Source organism: Mesitornis unicolor, unplaced genomic scaffold (genome assembly GCF_000695765.1).
Source record: "Mesitornis unicolor isolate BGI_N332 unplaced genomic scaffold, ASM69576v1 scaffold30933, whole genome shotgun sequence".
Taxonomy (NCBI): domain Eukaryota; kingdom Metazoa; phylum Chordata; class Aves; order Mesitornithiformes; family Mesitornithidae; genus Mesitornis; species Mesitornis unicolor.
The window spans coordinates 17,785-39,133 of record NW_010173140.1 but is presented as its reverse complement, the minus strand read 5'-3'; the positions used below and the strand labels follow the sequence as shown (position 1 = coordinate 39,133).

Here is a 21,349-nt window from a genome sequence, read left to right as displayed (position 1 = left end):
TCTGTGTGAAGCTTGATAGACTTCAACATTTTTCCCACACTACGGGGAATTTTACACAAGCAGCCATAATGTGGAGTCTTTTAGGATCCTCTGCAACCAACAGAACACGATGCCTATGACCACAGCCAGGACAGTGACATTAAATCTTCCACAGGGTCTGTGTCTAAGGTTCCTTAGACACACTGAGGAAAAGACAAAACCACCTGTTTTGGCCTGGCAGCCTTTTCTTTCCTCCAAAGTAAAGATACATCGGTTACAATGAAAGGTACAACATTATAAATATGCAACCATATGGCAGAGCAGTAAATTAGAGCCAGCAGTGCAAAGACAAGCGATCCGTGGACACTGGGATATTGTGCTCTAAGAAAGCACCACTACCTGCCTCTTGGCAATGTATATCCCCTCCACAGTGGCAGCCGGAGACTTCTCAGAGATCTTCATCATGCAGAGAAAACTGTTAACGTGATTGAAGTTCCTCCTGCAATGCATATGTGTGTGTGCAGCAAGGACCTAGCTCAGGAGTCTGGGAAAGCTTTTATGATGGTTTCATAGGCAGGAGGTGGGGTTTGTGTGGAGTGGCAGATGCGGAGGCTGTTGTTAGACCAGTGGAATTCGGGTCGATTTAAGCTGTTGGTAGTGCTTCCCACAAGGGTTGTGGTGGTGTTTGTGGGAGTCAGGGTGATCAGCTGACTGTTCGTCTCCACAGGGAGGGGAGGTGACTGCAGGAAAGGGTGGAAGGTAGATGCGTGGAAGCTTGACTTCCTGGGGAAAGAGTTAGCTTGCTCCAAGGAGGCTTGCCGCTGGAAAGTGAGGCTGGCCAAGCTGAGGTTGCTTCGACGTTCACAGCTGCTGTTGCGGTAAAATCCAGTCCTGCCGGTAGTGTGGCCATGGGAGGTGGGTCTGGACCGATGGCTGAAGGCTGAGGAGCTACCCTGGGAAATGTGGGCGCTAGCTCTGCGACGGGACAAGCAAGTGAACAACACCCAGATGATCCCTCCAATCACCAATCCAACCACCATGGACACTGTGAAGGCTATTGTTATCTGCTCTGAAACACAGCAAAAATGCACAGCAAAGTTATTTAAACAACTGTGAAGGATTTTTCTTCATAAAATGTACTGAGTATGGCAGCCTCCTTAAAAGATTAATAAACCCTAAGATCTTTGTGTTAAATATGTGAACTTTACAACACAAACACAGCAGTTCAGATTGTCCTCACTATATGGTGTTTTTTCTTTAATCTGCATAATCCAACAACATCCAGAAAGTAGCCTGTGTTGGATACCAGTCTCTGTAGCAATGCAAAGGAAAAGTCCTTAGCCTTTCCCAGAATCAGCCACCCACCAGCCCCAAGGTGTGTTGTAAGACTGCCAAAGATTTGCTTCTGTGGGCAATGTGAGGCGTGGATTTATGCAGACTGGCATTCTGTTTACAGACGTTTATGTTCTATGTGTTTGCAAATTCACCTGTTAAAACAGTGGTTTAGCTTCTGCCATGTTCTTAACGGAGTAAGCCTTGTATTTATTACAACATGAAAATACGTCCCAGCTTTTTACTGCTGAGTAACCAATACTTTAAATCTTTGTAGTAATTAGTGTGAATTGCTATATCCTAAATGATTATGGCCAGAGATAACCATTAGAAATACTAAGTCTCTTGAATATTTCCCATCTCCAATGCCTAATTTGAAGATGCATTAATCTGCCACTAAAAAAAGTAAATCTCTAGCTTTTATAAATTATTTCCAGCATTAAGAGATCTGAAAACAAAAAAGAGCATGGCCACAGTTTCACAGTGTGGATGAATGCGATTTTTGCCTATTTCTATGAATAACACAGTTACTTCAGAAAACTTCACGTATCTTTGCAACTGAGCACCAGCTTTGTTGCTGTTCTAAAAAGTTCAGAGATACATTTGTAATCCTGTATAAGCCCTGAAAGGAATTCAAAAGTTTGCACATCCCCTCAAAATTCAAGAAGGGATTGGATCACAAACAAGAAGGAACATTATGTTGACTACTGGTGGAGCAAAGAGAGAATAAGTGAAAAAGAGCCATGGGACAACTTGAAACACATTCTGCCCGTGCTGTGTTACCATGTTGGTGAAGCATTTTTGCTAAAAAGGGAATTGTACTCATTAAATAGACAAGGGTGAGTAGCTTCTATACCATACAAAAGTGTAGCCCAGCTAAACACTGTCCCTGGCTGATCACTGCAACAGAAGGCTGTAACTTCAGGTCTGGGATACAGATGTTATAGTCCAAAAAGGGCAAGACAAGACTAGGTTCAAAATTTTCTTGCAAGGTTTCTGAGAGAAAAACAGCCATTAAAGAATTTCCCTTGGATTTATAGTGCTGCACAAAAAGTTGTTGCCAGATCCCAAAATAACACCACCAAGCCTGAGCTGTGGGAATTAGCTAAAGCTGTTGCTGGAGAGGCAAAGAGAGCAAGCGGCCTGAGGGACAACTATGGAGAGGAGCCAGTGCACAGCGGAGGGAGAGGAGAGGTGCCAGGCATGGCCAGTGGGACCGGCTTGCAGACAGAGGCACTCAGGTATTCACCAACAGATGCTTTTGCTTAAGTCAGGCCTTGGTGCCTAGCAAAGCACAGCTTAAACTTAGGGCAGGTCACTGCAGGAGAGGGGAAGCAAACATTTGCTTTCCTTCCAGCAGAGGAGATGTAACTGATCATTGGTATAATTGCACTTTAAGAATTAGTTATTATTACCTTCCTTATTATTTTACCTACCTTCTTACTTTTCTTCTCCCTTATTTTTCTTCTCTGAAAAAATTTTAGTTATGTGATTCATATTTGCCATTGGGGAAAATTAGTTCCTTGAGCACCAGAAAGTTTAGCATAAAATGTTCACAGCTTTCTGGGTAGGGACTAGAAGCAGTATGAAATTTGAAACCAGCCTTTGCTGCTGCCCATCAAACTCTGCCAGAGGAACAGTATAGTCACCCTACATACTTTTGCCAGGGCCAATGTTACAATGAATTACTGACATCACCATGAATTTCCTACCCAAGTTTATTAATCATATATTTCAGGACAGACTTGAAGTTCCATGAGGCCCATAAAATTTAAGTTCTAATTATAAGCCACTGATATTTTGGATGGCTATACAATCCTACTTTTGCTTCCTTGCAGCCTCATCTTTCAGATAGGCCTCTAACCATTATCGTTTTCAAATAGGAAAACAAAGCAAAGACTGGAGAGGATGAGGCATGGGATATTGTTGCAGAGCACTGCAAAACTGCAGAGCAGTGTTGTCCTTTTGTTCAGAAGCAGACTAGACTTGACCTCAAAATATAATTTTTCTTTAAGCCTTCATTTTTACAACTAAGAACTCATAACTGGGCATGCTAAAATCAAAGGGTCATTGTCTGCTCTGCTTTTTGCAAGAACCCACAGGCAGCATCCGGCACTGCAACTCCTGGCAGATCAGAGCTCTGTCACCATAAGCAGCCTTCTGACAAACTCATCATGATTCTGCCCTTTATAAAACATCTTCAGAGACACAGCGGGCCTTACTGTGCCCCTTTTGGTCAGGAATAGGATTGAATAGATTCCTTTACTACAGGTTCCTACTTATACTCCCAAAGATGGGAAAGGAAAGCCGGGACCTGTCTACCTCCAGCTGAGTAAATCCCAGGGAATGTCCAATAGACAGCGCTTCTGAAGCACTAAAGCTGCAGTCCAAGTACCCCTACTGCTGTCCCTGCAAGGCTATGGGAAAGTGGAGCAAGAACTAATGCTTTCTTAGGCTGATTTCTTTTGCACTTTGGCTGGAATGGTTAGTTTATTATATTTTGTTACAGTTAGGTGGTTATATTTTGAGGGATCCTCCAGGCACAGGGCTATGTGCTGCCACCTGATACCCCCGCTCTTGTTTGGACTCCTAGCTCCAGCAGGGAGGAGAAGGGGATCTCTGCAGGGCTCGAGTGTAAGCAGAAGCACAGCAAGCTACACAAGTGTACCTGGCCCTGGGGCTGCCATGCACCATGGTGAGGATTTGTCCCCAAATCCTTCTAGTCATAATTTTCACAACCTGCACAATCAAATCAGCATTTCAGACTGTTAAAAGCAGATGAGAGAATTGACAAATTATTGAGTGCAGCTCTCCAGTCCTTCCCACATGCTGTTCCCCTGTGCTGAAGGTACAGCACAAACAATTATCCCTTTGGATAATGTCTTCATTTTCTTTAACTTACCTGATTCTTTTATTTTTCTGCCTCTATACATGCATGTAAAAATAGAGGGACAAATTATTCCTTGAGGAACCTCAGCTTACACTGACGTTGCGGTTGCCATCTAGTACCCCAAATACTCACATTTCAGTTTGGACCTACTTTTAATCCTTCTGGTTCTTATTATAGAAATATCACTAGACCCATTGGTTACAGACACTTCATTCTTTCTATTCCCAGACTCTCCCTGACTTCAGTGAGAACTGTGGGTCACACTAATAGGCTGAACTTGCTTTTTGTTGACTCTCTACAGAGGATGAATTTCACTGAAATGTGAGTCAGTTCTAAAAGCTTACATTGAATAATTGTAAATCTATGCCCATTGATTTCCTCTTCAGAATGTTGAGCAATCACAGCCTTGAGGTACACTGGAGAAAATACTACCAAATAGAGACAAAAATCAAAGGCAGAGTGGGACTTGCTACACCTGGGATTTTGAGGGGAACAGCTGACTTTCACAGAGTTTCCTTAATCTGGGCAGTGCCAGGGCAGAACTAGCCTTTCAGGAGAGTCAAAGCAATACTGATACAGAGTGTTTCCCAAGGAGCCATTATAATATCTTATGGTTTCCTGAGAGCTGTGCATGTCATCCTCTTTGCTTTTAAGGAAAGAAAAATAAAACGGGGGGTAAAGTAGGGATACTGACAATAACAATAACTCCGCATGTGCTGATACCCCAAAACATGTTTTGATCTGTATATTTTTCAGGCTGCTCACACTGCCCATTTTATTTGATTATGCCACAACTAAAAAGATTTGGTACCCTGTTTCAGTCCATTTTCTCCACTCCCACCTCTAGCACCAGCTGAGGAGAAGGACAAAGTGTTTTTTTAAACAATGCAGGACAGAATTTGTGGTACAAAGTCAGAAATAAAAATATATAAGGAAACAAAGTAACTTAGATATATTACCTTTCTTATCTATGGTACCTTCTTATCATTGGTACTTCCAATGTGCCCATGCCAAAAGGGTTGGTGGTTCAGAACCCACAGTAACTCTCATGACTTCTGGATGTTACCCCAAGATCTTAACACCAAGCCAGCACGTGTCTGTCAACTCAACATCTATCCACATCAGGCACTTCCTTCTGAAGTTTCTCTGATTTCTATTAAGTGTTAAATGCAGTGCTACCGGTTTGTACAGGGGATTCCCTCTGCTATGCAAAGCTTTTTCTTGGTGGTTGTAGCTTTCTTTAAGGCTTTCATAACTTTCTATGAACGGTATATATGAAGTGTTAGCATATATCCTATCAAGTTGATAACCTCTAGCAAGTCCTTAACACTCTATAGAATTCACACAGGAGAAATTTGTACATGTTATTAGTAAAGATGATAGACTGGCTGCTGAGGTACTTTTCCTAGTTATAGCCCTGAAACAAGTTCTTCCCATCTATCCTAGACATCAATAGCAAGGCCAGCCAAAGGTGGGGCATACCAAACTGTAAGTCTTTTGAGAAGTGGACTACGTTCTCTCCTTCATCACCTTGAGGTATACTTCACAAAAATTTAACAATACCGTCTCTACCTAGACTTGTCAGTCCCTGGATCAACCAAACTTTTCATAAAATATATTTGCTTTTTGTGATGGGGGATCCTTCTTCCATCATTGAGCTTAGCAGGATCCTTGCAGACTTACTCAGGCCAATCTCTTATTTCTGTGAGGCTTTCATTTTCCTTTCGTGTACATGGAACATATCAGATAGTAAAACATCCCTTTGAATTAAAAACATGCTTGCATTGAAGATTCATTTGAATTTCACTCTGGATTTTGTTCCACTAGAATGTAAGAGTTTTCCCAAGGAATCTCCCTCTTGCCCTCAACTCTAGCTGGAACAGTAGTTTTCTTCCCCAGTCTCAGGAAATCCTTGGGTTTTTAATCTTTCCTGTAGTCTTACAATTAAGTCCCCAAGGTGTAAAGCTAAGGTGGGCAAAAGCTGTTCCTGTCCTCATGCTCACAAATATATACATTTGTAAACTTTTCAGTTGGCCAAGTATGCAAAAAGATAGTAGTATCTTTCAAAATCATGTAAGTAGTAAAAAAAAGCAAAAACCAAGGCAAGATGGAAGAAGAACAGATAAAGTACTGAATACAAAGGAAAAAGAAATGGAGAAGCATCTTCTAGTCAGGATGTGCCCACATGACTTGAATTTGAACTGCATCTTTACAAATAATAGCTAATAAAGCTAATAAAGAGCCAGTTACCTTTCCAAGCATCTGTTCTGCTCATGCTATTGCTAAGCACAAGGAGGCAGAAAACGTCCATAGGGTGAGATGACACCTACACATTTGATTTGATTTCTAGTGTATGGTTTTCAAATATTACAATCTTCTTCATGTTTTGGAGCTGTTAATTTTTTGTTATTGCTTTATTTAAAGAGAAATGATTAAGCAGTTTTCACAGAATCACAAAATGGTAGGTGTTGGAAGAGACCTCTGAAGATCATCTAGTCGAAGCCCCTTCTAGAGCAGGAAAAGTTATCTTAAAGTTATTAGAAGTGGTAAGGTGGCTTGTCAGTCAATAATGGCATTGTTCAGCATTCAAACTCAGCTTGCTATAGAGAAGTTTTGCTCATATTACATTACAATACATATTACATATATTAGATTCTGTTCACTTACTTCAGCATCTGAGAGTAATTTTCACATTTTTCTTTTCTTTCACCTGCCCAAAACTAGCATGAAGCACTGCACACCTGACATGCAAGCTTTATTTTGTGTGGGCTCCAGCAAGCTTACATGCAGAACATACAAACTCATTGATTTCATCTTTATTAGCAATGAGAATTATCAGAACATACCACCATGTTGTACAGTGGAAAAGAGCTATTTTCATAACTTCCATCCAACATTTAGAATTGTAATTTTTTTTATTTTAATTCTTTCCTTCTCACATATTTGTGATCTATCTTTCCTTTATACAATGTCATATGCCTGTGACGCAAAACTTGTCCCAGTAAGTAAGCATTCCTCCCCCTACATGCACACACACTTCCATGTACACACACACATTGCCTTGTCCCAAAGCTGAAAAGTCTTGACAACTGGCAGAGGATTTGATCTCAGACATAGGGAAATCCAGCTCACCCTCTGTGTCACACTATATTTTTTCCCAAAATGAAAGCTCACTGACAAAAGCCGATATAAAAACCATATGAACCAGTATGGGAATTCATACCTCAAAATTGCTCAGCTTATCATCAAGCACCAGCTAGTGTATTAAAGTATGAATTGCATTTACAAATGACAAATCCAGTAAGCTGACTAGTAAGAATGGTTCAGATACTGATTTACAAGAGTTTCAGGTTTCAAATGAGGCTCAGGTAGGTCACTGGGGGATATTCATAATGCAGCCTCATTTGTGCAGAACCAGACAGGAGCAGCCTGGGTCCATCAAAGTTTGAACAAACTCATAGCATCTTCCTCCAGCTGTGGTAAATGTACATCTCGAAGAGGGATGGGCTGTAGCTACCCCTCCTTACACATCCCAGGTGTCAGGGACACTGCCTGGAAGAATGGAAGAATAACCTGAACCCAGAGAGCCATCACTTTTTTCCCTACCACAGAAGCTTTGAAATTATTTTAACTACGTGAAATTCTATGCCAGTTCTACCAACTCCAAGAAAACTTAATTTAAAGCTTTGGCTGGTATCAGTAGCCAAATCCTGTGCTGCTGCTGTCATGTTGAGTTTAAAAAAGCAATTTCTGTGTATCTGACAAGTGTTGACATCACTGTCTTCCCAATTTTTGTCACTAATTGTATTGGCAAAACAGCCTCTCATTAATCATTTGGAGGCAGTCCATGATTCAGTTGGGTGGGCGAATCAGTTCCTGTGTAATATCAACCAGCTGTGATCTTAGTCATGGCAAAAGTTTAAGCAAGGTCACTCAAGATTCTTGTGCTGAGAGTGACAAGCTACAGAACAAAGTGGTTCAGGTAGTTGTGATGTACAGAACACAAAGAGACGAGGATGGTGGCATCTGGAAAACAGAATCTGTGGACAAAATAAGGTGAAAGAAAAGCAGTCTGAGCAGGACATGAGAATTAATAAACTAAATAAGTAAGATAGTTAGGCTGTCAGAAATGTCAGTGCTTTGCATCCAGACACAGCTTGATAGAGGGTTGTTTTATTTGGCCTATGCTACTGCGAGATTCTTTTCTGCAGTAACGGAGAGTAATTCTAGCACCTCACCTGATAACTAAACAGTTGTTTTAATGTTCACTGCAGATAACATGAAAAGTGCTGAGTTTAAAATAGAGCAATGGAAATTAAAAAAATGTGTTTCTATCTGTAGGAACAGGTAAGAACTAAAATAGATAGTCTAGGTAGATGGTGCATCTACACCCTTCAAATATTTAAAAAACCAGTATCAGTCGAAAGTTGTTGTAATACAATTAATCCTGTGTCGAAAAAAATACAGATGACAGCTCAAGGTCCACATGACATTCTTTTTTTGCAGTTTCTAAGACTTTCTTTGATCAGGTAAGCATATAGGGTTCGCAAGTGTTAAAAAAATTGATGACAAGGAAAAAAAATGCAGTCTGCGCTCTTTAATTAATTCTCCATTATAAATGCTGAGGGAATGGCTGTTTATTAGAGGGTTCGTGTCACAAAGAGCCACCTACATAGGAACAAGATTGCCCTCTGCTGGAAATTTATGCTGAAAATCTAAACAATACGTAAAATACCTTAATTCTAATAAAATAGGGTGTCAGAAAAAGCTAACAAGAAACATAGCAATGAAAGATTACAGAGATGTTAAGAGTACCTCGAAACTCAGAAAAACTCTGAATTACATTGCCATAAACACTGAGTACTAGCATTTTCCAGAGGCTTTGAGCGTAAGGCAAGCTGAGGCACAGCAAAGTGTTCAGCAGCTTAGTGAAATAAAGCTTGTACAGATTTGTGGCTTCGTGCAAATATCTGTGCTAATGGAGAAGTATGAGGTTAAGTTTGTTTTAAAATTCATATGTCCAGAATGATCTCCATGCAGCAGAGTACTCTTGCTTTATTTACTAATATCATAATTCGTTGTGACAAATAAAATCCAGAAGAGTGGTATATACCATCTCAATATCTCACAAACCAACTCAGAGTTAATGATGTTCTCTTGATATTACTGGCAGTTGACTTTACTGGAATGATAAATAAAGACCAATTGTAATAATCAGAAGGAAACATCTATGATAGAGATGTCAACATGTTTAATTTAAAGCCTTTGGCATAGCTATATAATAAAACAAAGCAAAGATTCCTTTAGGCAGACAGAGATAGAAATTTTGTTACAGTGTGGTTTCATTGTGATTCCTAATGCATTAAAAAGACAGTAATATAATTTTGATTTTTTTCCCATACGTGCAACAAACAATCCTCTGGCAAGACATTCTTACCAACCTCACAAAACCAGAACATAGGCCTAAGCAATTTAGCCTCTGCATGAATCTAAATCAAACAATAAATCACATTTTCCCACAGTGCAATATGGCATTATAGTTATTACTTAATTGATAAGATTATTTAACAGAGGCTGAGAATAAAATTATTTCCTATATGAACAAAGCGTGAGTGACTGGAGTGAAATCTTAAAATTAAGTATGATTTCCTAAAATCCTTCTAAATTAAGGAGGAAACACTAAAGTATATGTACTACATTTAAGAAAATAGAAGATACCCAGCGTTAGAACAAAGTATAAGTTTTTCAGGTTACTGGGAAGACTGTAGGGTAAGAAATACGTTGAAATCATCCTCAGTCTCTACTACAACTACTGTTGTCTGTGGTCTGAGAAGAGCCTGCCTGACCCAGACACAGCATCAGGTGGAGCTTGTCCCTACTGTGAGAACCCACAAAAGGCCAAGAAGTATTTATATTGAAAGTCCAAGTTTTATCAGAATATAAAGTAGAATATTTTAAAAGAGAGAAAATTATCCATGATCCTGGATAACTGAGAGATGGCACCAATATAACATGAATTTTTAAAGCAGAAACTGCCCTGACACTTTGCTTCAGCAAGCATGTGTCAGAGCTCAAAGAAGTTTTTGCATAGTATTAAACCGACCCCAATTATTTTGCTGAAAATTTCCTAGATGTTAATTCATAACAATGCTGTGTATATTTGTATTGTTGTTGGCGTTTTGGTTGAGGTTATTTAAGAGATAAATCTTAAGTTACTATTGTCCCATTCTCAATACATGAAAATCAATCTCACATAAATCTCTTTCCCATAGATCCATGTAGAAGAATAAGAAATTATGTTAGGAGAATAACTTAGGATTGCTTGGTGCAAACTTAGCTTCTATACAATAGGTTTCAAAATCTGAATAAGGACCTTTTAAGTTTGTATAGGAAGGGAAGCTTCTACCTTGAAAAGCAGGAAAAGATGAAGTTGTCTGTACTAACTGTTGTTGATGGTCTTATTTTATTTTCTTTTATTTTCCTATACAAAAGGATAGGGTTATGAAATGAAGATAACCTTACAAAGACAAAAGGGTCAGTTTTGAGTCTTAATTTTACTTTATGCTCTTCTTTTGTGGTTGTGGACATCTCATTCCATCTCCATGCTTCAGATTAATCTTCTGTGTAAGAGAGATGGCACCACTCACAGCCGCTCATTTGTCTCACAAAAATTTTTGACTCCCGATTAAATGAATTACAATGGTAAGATGGGAAATTGTGTATAAATCCAGAGCATTTTCCTTCAACAGGTTCTACAAGAAGAACTAAGGCAGAACCATTGCACACACAATGTGCAGAGACTAACTCAACTGAATGTGAATCTTGCTACAGGGGGTTTATCTTGGAGAGAAAGCAGAGCACTAAGCTCCTTTTATGTATGACACACTCACATGCCAACACATTCACTGATGTGGTGCTTGGAAGAAGAAATATACATATAACTTCCAAAAGATGAGATTTCTATATTTGGTGTATAAATAAAGAATGACGCTTCTGGCAGCTCATGTGAAAACGAGCAGCATTACCTACTCAAGTCAATACAGTAGGTGTAATTGCCAAAATTGTAATTGTATGTGCTGTGTGTTTGATTAATATTTAAATAATACTCTGAAGACTCTTTGCCTTTTCCTTCTACTACCTCAGATCTGTAGTAGATCCTTCCTGCTAAAATGGTTAAGCATTTGAAAAATCAATGACTGTATATGGGGTGGGGAGGTGGGGAAAGCAGGAAAGAAGCAGTAATTAGGATGCAACAAAACACAGCCTGAGGATGACAGACTCACATAAAAGAATAATTTATATACAAAGAAGAAATAGTGCTCTGAATAGATAGCATGCAAGAATAAGACTAGTCTCTTCTCTTCATGACATAGTTTGCTGCTTTAATCCAGCTACGGTGATAAGCTTTTCTTTGAGCTTGCCAGAATAAGGGGAAGGAAAAAATAGGTCCCTCATTAATATCTACTTTTATGTCTCTGACAGGCCTGCATATAACATCTTGAAATGGAATTACATATTATTTTCCTAAATGTAAGGTCTGACTATTGATATAATCCCCTTTGCTTCAGTAATAGAAGTGCATTGATGTGCTTCTCAAATCTTTTACTTAACTGATAGCAAAATAAGCATAATCATACTAAATTTGGAATAGTTTGATCATTCTGCCCCTTGAGAAGACAGTATATTATTTACCTGATAAATTTTCATGTAGGATTAATACAAATAATATTAAGTCTAATAGCTGATACAAAATGGTACCTCCAAAGGCTAGCTGGAAAATAAAACAAAGTGTAATGCTAAGGCACAGTTCTGTCTTCTGGAGAAGTCAGTGTGGGCAGAGTATGGTTAGAACTGACATATGACCTTGACTCCTGTCCCTGATGGAGCACAAAGGAAATAGTGGCTTCCTACAATAGTTTGGCACCAGCATAAGTAGCATTAGAAGGTGCAGTGCAGCATCGCTCGCCTGGCAGCTTCAGGCTCTCTGTAGCAACCATGGAAGGCCATGAAGCATGCAGACACAGTCCCTCCAGTACTGCCAGGTGCTAGAGAAATCCAACTGAAAAGCTGCATTCAAATCAGCCTTTCTCAGACACAGCTGAGGGGAAACAGACATGGAACATCCTAAACCTGAGAGGGGTAAGATGAGCAATGCCTTCCTTTTTTTTTACCGTATCAGTCATAGATTTATTCCTTGTTTGGCATAAGAATATTTCCAGAATACTTCAGAAGAGGAGCCAGGGATTCTGAGTGTTACAGAGGAATGAGATTCACTGCTGTCATGTTGTCACTGAAGGGCTGATGTTCAAACACAGTTGCTGGCACTGCTAATGCCTCACCATCGCATGCTATCTTTTATCTTCCTTCAGCTAAATTCACACCCTTGTTGCCATTTCTTTCAGTATTAGCACTATTTATATGAAAGCTGTGTCCTGTTTGAGTCACTGGCCCAGGCTGCTCTGCTGCTGCCTTGTGACACATCCCGTGTCAGCTCACACTGTGGTCAGGTCAGCTGGAAACAGAAAGATCTTCTGTTGACCTTGACCTCGTAGACAGGACAATAACCCTGATCCTTGTAGAGATCTTAACGGGTTCAGGCAGAGAAAAGGTGGTATGTGTGGGTCTCCCTTGCCCCACTAGTCTTCTAGCTACCGTGATCATTATCAAAATTATGTGGAATACTTAAATCAATTTCTGATCACTTGAACACTTGAGGAGTAACATAGTTATGTGACATTTTCTACATCTCTATCACAGGATTTTTATGTAGATCAGTATCTCACCTGAAGGGGAAAAAAAATGCCATTAGTCTGGAGAAATCTCTGTTTCTTCAGAAGCCATGCAGCCAAAGTTACTCTGATGCTGCTGGGCCTGGGAGGATGCACAACCCTACAGTGCTCTCCAAGAGGGGAAAAAAAAAAGGTCTATCTCAGTTCCTGTACAGGTGAAACTGAGTATTACTGATATTGCCACTATTTGTTTTTGTCTGTGTACTATGTTCTCAGCATCTGTCTGAGGTTCCAGTGTGTGGTATTTGTAACAGACAAAACCGAAACTAATCCCTGTTCTAAAAGCTCTGCTGAGCTATGTAGGATTTTCATAGTCCTGATTTCTGCAAATTCCCCATGCAGATAATGTTATGGTTTAAGGGTTACCAGCCTGAAAGGGAAGGACAGGTAGTGTCTGAGGGCCCTGGGGGGTCAGAGATCAGTACTGTTCCCTCCCCTTTCCGGCCACAGTCTAAAAAAAACAAGGAAGCCCGAGGTTTTGCTGGCTTTTCCTGGTTTCCTGGGCTCCTTCCTGTTGCATCTTGGGGCGGCTGGGGCTACCTCCACGTGCTCGGCAGCATCCACCACCACCCACTCCTGGCACCTCTGCGGTCCCTGGTGACGAGTCACAGCGGTCACAGTGGCCACGAGGCACTGTTTGGACACTTCCACTCGAGACTACTGGGATTGGGTTTTGTATATAGTTAAATATCCTTTGTCCCTTATTAATTCCCTTTTCCTTTCCCCTGTTGTTTTTTTCATTAAACTTGTTGCAGTCTTAACTTCCAACTTTGTGCGAAGCATCTTTTTCTCTATTCCCCTTTTTTTTAATCCTCCCCCTGGGAGGGCAGGGGACAATAGAGAGAAAATCCTGCTCTCTGACCTGTTAAATGGATACACAGATACATTGCAATTATTCTTCATTAGCATGAAAAAACTTAGTCACTTAAGTGAAATCTTTGGCTACGTAATCTGGAAATAATGGTTTCACTATCAAATTTGTGACATAATGTAACATTGTACTGACAAGCAGGAGAACTTGTAGGTACACTGAATTTAAGATTGGTAATGAGAAGGAAAACATTTAAAGGATGTAATATTACCGTAAAGATCTCATTGTCTTTCATAGTGTTGTTTAAATATATCACTTTTTATATCTGTGTTGTACATCTCCTCATCAGATAAATGGAGTTGAAAAACCTCAGTGTATTTACAGAAAGCATTTGCAAAACCGGAACAAGCTTTCATTCTGATTCTGTGTCACATTTTACCTCATTGTCTTTCTCTTGACAACATTCATACGAAGCAGCACAGGGAAGTTTCCTCTATTTTTCCAATAGGGATCTGAAATGTGGAGAAACCACGTGTCCTATCTTCTAGAAACCCAACTAAAAACTTGCCTTCTAGTATGCTTATTTCCACAAACGTCTTTTGGGGAGCCAGCCTGTTCTAAGTTCAAGTTGATTAGGAAAACAAAGCAAATCTAGTTTCTCAGTGAATCTGAGAAGAATCAGTGTATTTTACTCCATGTCAGGATCCCCTGCTCAGGAATTTGAACACATTTTGAAGTTGATAAATATTTTGCGCCCTTTTGGCAAGTTTCTTGTAAGAGGAGTGGGAGGATGCTTTATGTCACCATTACCTTTACTCAACACAGCTTCACAGCCACTAAGCCAGGTACGCTTGCTGGTGTGTTATTTGATAGAACTGGGGAAATCTGCAGCCCCAAGGACATGGTTTGTCCATACCAGACTGATACAAAGATGTATAAGCATACTTTACTTCTTGCTGCACTATACTTTGTATTACACAGTCACACCATTCACACAACCAGAAATTTCTAGTGCAGACAAAATTTTACATATTTTTTAGAGGAATAATGGTCTCATTAGTCCATCTGATCCATATCTTCTGGGCTAAGAAACAGGGAAAAAGTCTCCAAGGCTATATTTTTCCACTGGTGTTCCTATCCATTTCATGCAGCAAATTGTAAGAGCTTTCTGACCGAACTAGGAAATGCACCCCTTGTTCTTATTTATTATTTTATGTGTTAGAGTACTTTTAGATTGGGTTGTCCAAATTCACATGTCACTGATATATACAAGAACCAACCAATGAGGGCATTTGGACTATATGCTTTTCCAAACAAGCTCTTTTTCTACTATCAGTAGATATACTTGGCTTTGAAATGTGAATGAAAGACAAGCTACTCTTTGTTATTAGAGGTCTTAAGGGTATGGAAAGGTAGCTTTGGAGATGTACAACTTACGGGATTTTTAAGGCTCCAGCTTGAATAAGTAAAAGAGAAAATATTAATCAGAAGATGGAAGTTTAGGCAAGAAATAAAGAACTAGCAAACCTGGAAGTATGAGCCATGTATTTTATTGGAAAAGATAGGTGGGGAGCTGGAAGAAGGGTTTGTTCACTCACATACAATTGCCTCTCATATTAACTCCATCATGACAAGGACAGGAGTCTGCTCAGTTATTTGAGTCTTTTAATATCATACATCATGAGGTAAATCCCTGAGTTGCAAGTCCTGAGTGACAGATCAGTATCCCTGATAAGTCAGAAATCAGACTCTGAAATTCAAGTATTAAGCAAACAGACTTGTTAAGGTAGTTCATGATAAAGCACTCTGGGAAGTCTGAACAGGAAAGTAGACGTAGTCAGTGTATGCCAGACTGGGAGATGCAGATTCAGTGTGAAGACAGCATTTTATATATATATGGCCATCTGTGACGTGGGAGAGGTATTAGTACAGGCTCCTGGCCAAAGAACTCAGATATATTCTTTCAGAAATGTCTGACTTCATCAAATCAATATAGGACATCCCTTTCTCTGATAATGTTTGCTGAGCAAAGGAATTGTATCTCCAGCTTAATGAAGTCTTCTGCTCTATTAGCAACACCCAGTCTACTAGGATAAAGTCCCTCTGGGGTACTCTGGTTTGTGCTGATCTTTTCCAGCTATTAAACTAGAAAGAGTAATAGCCTGGTAGAAGCTGCCACTGCCACATCTGCTGTCAAGTGCTCCATAGCTGGCTCCAAATTGTAGCCTCTGTGTGTCCACATCTCCAGTAGAACAACTGAGGCAGCTCCCAGAGTCTTTATCTGCTCTTGCTAAAGCTCGACTGGAAGGGTACAAAGGGGAGCAAAAGGGAATGAGGAGAGACCAGCCAGTGGGTATGCTGGAAATGTGCTGACACAGTCACCAGAGTGGAAGCCAACAGGCTTAAACTCGTGACCACACAACCAGCTAAATGTTTCTTTTCTCATTTGCAAAGAACTGGAGTGGATTTGCTGCTGCTGCCTCTACTCTGCCATGGCTACCACCCATGAAGGAACTCAGAAGAGAAATCAGGTCCCATGGCTGTCTGGGTTGAATTTTCCTGTGTTTGACAGCTGTATTACTCTTCATGTCACTACTGCCCTGCACAAGTAGTATTTCAGTTCATAAAGAGAACAATGCAAAATCTGTCATTGCTACACTAGTAACATACCACAACACACTGACAAATGTTAGAATATGCTGATCCCTAATGACCAGCTTTTCCAGCAGAGTATATAGTTTGACTTCCTTCATTCAGACATATTTTAATGAAGAGAAGACCAGTGGGTTGAGGGAGAGACAAGGCAAAATTTGACATATTTAAAACCATGAGAGCAGCTGTAGCTTATAAAGTGAACTGATAATGCTCAAAATATTAGTGCCAGGCAGTTTGCAATCTTAAAATGCTGGAAGACAACTGATACATGGCATTGTTCCCACACACTCAACAAATAACACCCTGGAGTCTGGTTCAAGAAAAAAAGAAGTCCTTAATGTTTTTAAGACACTAAATTGCAATGTTGCATTTTTAAATACATACTTGAGTAAAACTAGACTGAAGGATAGTCCAGGGATCTAAGTTTATGTTGATTAATGTCTGCTTACACTTTTTCTCTCTGCTGCTGTCATATTGATCAAATGTACTATTTAAATTAAATTTCCTGATCTCAAAGTATATTACTATCTGCACTGGAGAAATAGGATTGTCTCAGAGCCATTTATTGTATTTAATTGTGTGCGACTGAAAATGCTTTTAGGAGTTAAAAGAAATGCACTCCTGGTTAAAATGGAAACATCTTTGTTCCCACTGTTAACTTACAAATCAAAATGAACTCAATAAAGACCATATTAGAACAGTAAAAAATGAGATCAGCAGTTGATGGATGGGTACCAAACCCTGAATTTCTCACTCAGCTATTGCCAAGCCTCCTTTTGAAACTACCAATAAAAAAATTAAGCTAGATTCTCTGTCTACAGTCCCATGTGATACAAACAGTGCTGAAGTTCAGCAGAGGCTGGCTTTAAGTGCTTCTTTTTGTACCTCTACCATAATACAACACTATGGATTCCCACTGCAAAGTAGAAGTTGGCACCTGAAAGGGATGAGATCCTGCACCTTGCAGTAGCTCAGACAACTTGCTGCAACAGACATGTATGTCTACGAAGACTCTGCACAACATCTGTAGGAGGGAGCAGCTCTAGCAAAGTGAGAATCAGAATCCTAATTTTGTGCTTATGACATATTACAGAGAGAGTATTCGCTGACAAACCCAGGTGCTCAATCATGAAACATTATTTTAAGGTGGAAGAGGAGGTTAATATTCCTTTTTTATTATTTTCCAGCAGAACTGATTTTAGGCCAGCAAAACTACTGTTTTGCTGCTTATGTTTCACTCTGCTGCATAACTTAGCATTTCAAAAATACTGCAGAATGATGATGATGAAGCCTGAATTCAAAAGAATTCCTGCAAGATCTGCAGCTAAGCATGTAATCAACTCTCCAGGCTGCCACTGACTCTACACTGAGCTTGCAAAAATTGTGCTGTTTCTTTTAATTATTATTTGTTAAGGTATTTGCATGAATATAGAGAAAATATTTACACTAAATAGGCAATTCACACAGCATGACTTGTATCAAATCATGCATATCTTGCTTTTATCTACACACCTTTATTCATGCACACTTCCACTAGCCTAGAGCAGTTGTGTAAAGATTTGTATGTGCTCACAAATAAGTGGAGGACAGTTTAGTTTTTCATTGTTTTAAAATTCTCAGAGTCACTTTTAAGATGCTGTTGTAAGAAGTTACCATTGGAAACTGGACAGCTTTAGAAAACAGGACGTCTGTATATTTTCCAGAGTAGGGAACCAGCTGTTAGGCCATAGAGGATTTATAAAATCTTGTGAGAGATTAAATATTATGTATAGTTACTTTAACTATTTTTACAACATTTATTTTTCTCTTACAAGGTTAGTCCCTCTCAGCAAACCTTTGGACACATGTTGAAGTTTACACTTTGGCCAAGTCCATGGGAGCTACTGGGAAGTCGAACATGCATGGAAAAAGATCTGCATATTGGTAATGTACTCATACCCACAGCACTACGTGGTGGGTGGCTTAGAAAAACAGTGAAACAGTCTGTAAGCCGTATCCTGAAAAATCACAGTTTCAAGTACTGCATTCTTATTTAATGAAGAACTCAATTTTATTTCTATCTAGGTGATCCTGCTTCTCTTAGTGATCCTGCTCTGGAAGAGGGGTTGGACTAGAAGATCTTTCTCCTAACATTCTGTGATTCTGTGATCTATGATGTGTAGTTCTATTTTTACTTCAGGTCATGTATCTCCAAGTATGTGAGACAATACACTTCTATTATTTTAAGTGAAGTTTCCACACAGTAAGCTTGTGTTGGTCATTGTCTTTTGACACAGACTATATAGTATCCCTCCATAGTCTACTACATATGATATATCTACAGGACAGAAAGAAGAAATGCTATTAACTCTTCTAAAATCTATCAGAAAAATAAGAAAAGCCTAAGAGGCATCTTCCCTTCCCAGGACCATGCAAGATCCTCACAAAGACCCAAGCTGTGAGGTTCATCTGCTGTCGCAGCATAAGCAAATGAGAGGTGATCAGAGCTGGATACAGTATCAGTCCCTGGCAAGCCAGGTGGTCAATGCTGGTGAAAGCAGATGCTGGCCCTTTCAACTATAAGACAGCTCACGCATGTCCTGCTCTGTGTTGTCAAGTGCAGCTCTTGATATTGAAGGACCAGGACTTGGCACACCTGGAGAAGAACCTTAAATGGATCAACAGAGTAACAGCAGTATCAGCGGGGCCAGGTGTATGCAATATGCTGTAGAAATTAAGTGGTCACTTCTTAGATTTTTTTTTCACTCTTCATGAAGAAGGAGAACACCTTGCCCACAGTCTGAGCATTATGGTTAATTAATCCTTAGAGTTTCATATAACTTCTCTGTTTCTTGTGTATATTTCCATGACAGTGTAGCACCGATTTACTTCAAAATAAAAGCAAATCTGCAGTAACAAGGGGTAGTACCTTTTACACAAAGATTCTTAAAGTACATGTAGATGAAAGCACTTTAATTTTTGACCTGAAAGAGCCATCTTAGAATTACATGTAGTTCCACTCCACCAAAATGATAGTTATTCAGAGTCCAGCAGATAACACGCAGACAAGAGACTCTGAAACAGTAGTAAAAGTATTGTTTCCACAGTTAATCTGTAAGTATTTCTCAAAGACTTCTAGTATTGTTACCATGCTTTTTAGCCCAACACAAAAATGAAGTGAGTTGCTCACAGTCTCCCAGTAGGAAAATATGTGTGTCATTGCAGGAAACATGCGGATGTCATTCGACAAACTCTTCTTGTTTCTTATGCTAAGGAAGTGAAGGAACTTCTTTAAATCTTATTCTATAATTATTTTCCACTCTTTTCCCAGGGCACTTCTATGCAACAAAAGTCGTCTTTTGCTAACAGATATTATTTTTTTGTTTTAGGTAGTGCACAGATTCTTGGAGGGGTCATTGCTCAAGAGCAATAATAAAATAGACAAAAACCAGATCATATAGATCACTTTAATTACTAAAAGCTAATGCATGTCAACGTTAAACACAGCAAGCAATAGAGCTTTTTGGAGGGAAAGGTTGTCCTCAGCTGTTACACAGCATCTTTTAGGATCAAATCACCGAATCTAGTTACCTTGAATAAATTTCAGTATAACATATACTTCCACTTTACACTCTATATGTTTCAGTTAATGAACCATTCCCATGTTTGGGTGAAAGAAAACAGTATGAATAGATAATAATCAAAATATACAGTGAGGAAAACATAAAGAAAATCCAATCATGAGGCACCACAACAGATGACAAATATTTTTTCAATCTGGAGGCATAAGAGTTTATTCCAAAGGTTGCAACATTTTTATTTTTTGCTACTTCTTTTTCATCAGAAGATGAAACAGATCATGCCTGCTGTGTAGGTACATCCATTAAACGGCTGAGAATGTCTACCTAATCTGAAACATACTGAAGTCAATAGACACCTTTTCAGCTGACTTCAGTAATGAATTTTGTCAATCAATCGATTCTGCTTTGGTGTTTTTCCTGCTGACTTGATTAGTTTAAGAACATGATAAAACTTTGTCAAAGAAAATAATCTTTTGCACTGCAAGAAATACAAAGTCTATTCATTACTTTTTGCTTCCGACATGAGGCTTGAAGGTATCTGGATGTATTTTTTAGGCAATCACCAGCAGATCTCAGCATCTACTTTAACCATATTCTAGAAGAAGAAATAAAATCCTTACCCCAAAACTTTGGTGGCCATGTGATTGGAGAGTAAGTAGCGTTTCTATCCATAACATCCAAATAACAAATATAGAATGGTATGTCCACAGAGAAGCAATGGGTCTCTGAATGTTTGAGATTTAGCAGTAAAAGCAATGCTTTTGTGCTGCCAGGGAATGCTTTTGTGTTGTTTGCCTGAAAGGAAATGGATGTATCACGTTTCCTGCTTGTGGACTCAAATTAGCAAGTGCTCGCCTTATCTTGGAACACCACATGGTTCCCGAGACGGGGGGATAGTTTCCTTCTCGTCATTTCCTCAGCCAGAGCAAATTGACTCAGGACAATACCAAATCTCCTCCTTCTCTGAAAGTTTTTGAACCTCAAAATGTCCAGACATAGAAAGATGAAAATTCCTTTCTCTTTCCTTTAATGATTTGCTATGTTGAAGATCTTCCTTAAATATTTAAAAGGACTAGTGTTCAGTGGGAGTTTTCAGTAAGGAAGAAATTTGTCAAGAGACTTTTAATGAACACCATTTTGTTAGAATATTAATTTAGGGTATGGGAATTGTTAAGTATTTGCCATTGTTCCTTGGCTAGTTTGAGGAACTAGATGGGCCTGACAGTGTAACGTAGGCATTAATATTTTAATAAGTGTACTTCAAATTTCCTTTGCCAATTCTTTTCTTTTCGACACCCTATTCTAAATTATGAGTTCCCTGGAACACAAACAG

At 39.3% G+C, this 21,349-nt stretch overlaps 1 protein-coding gene across 1 annotated transcript; it reads right to left on the bottom strand.

The window, feature by feature from the left end:
- Positions 1 to 380: 380 nt before the first annotated feature.
- Positions 381 to 20,764, bottom strand: MYCT1 (myc target 1). The gene is made up of 2 exons (XM_010180618.1): positions 20,637 to 20,764; positions 381 to 1,048 (listed from the first exon to the last, which is right to left on the bottom strand). Exons 1-2 carry the CDS (start codon positions 20,686 to 20,688, stop codon positions 516 to 518), a joined length of 585 nt encoding a protein of 194 aa, XP_010178920.1. The 5' UTR covers positions 20,689 to 20,764; the 3' UTR covers positions 381 to 515.
- Positions 20,765 to 21,349: the final 585 nt, after the last annotated feature.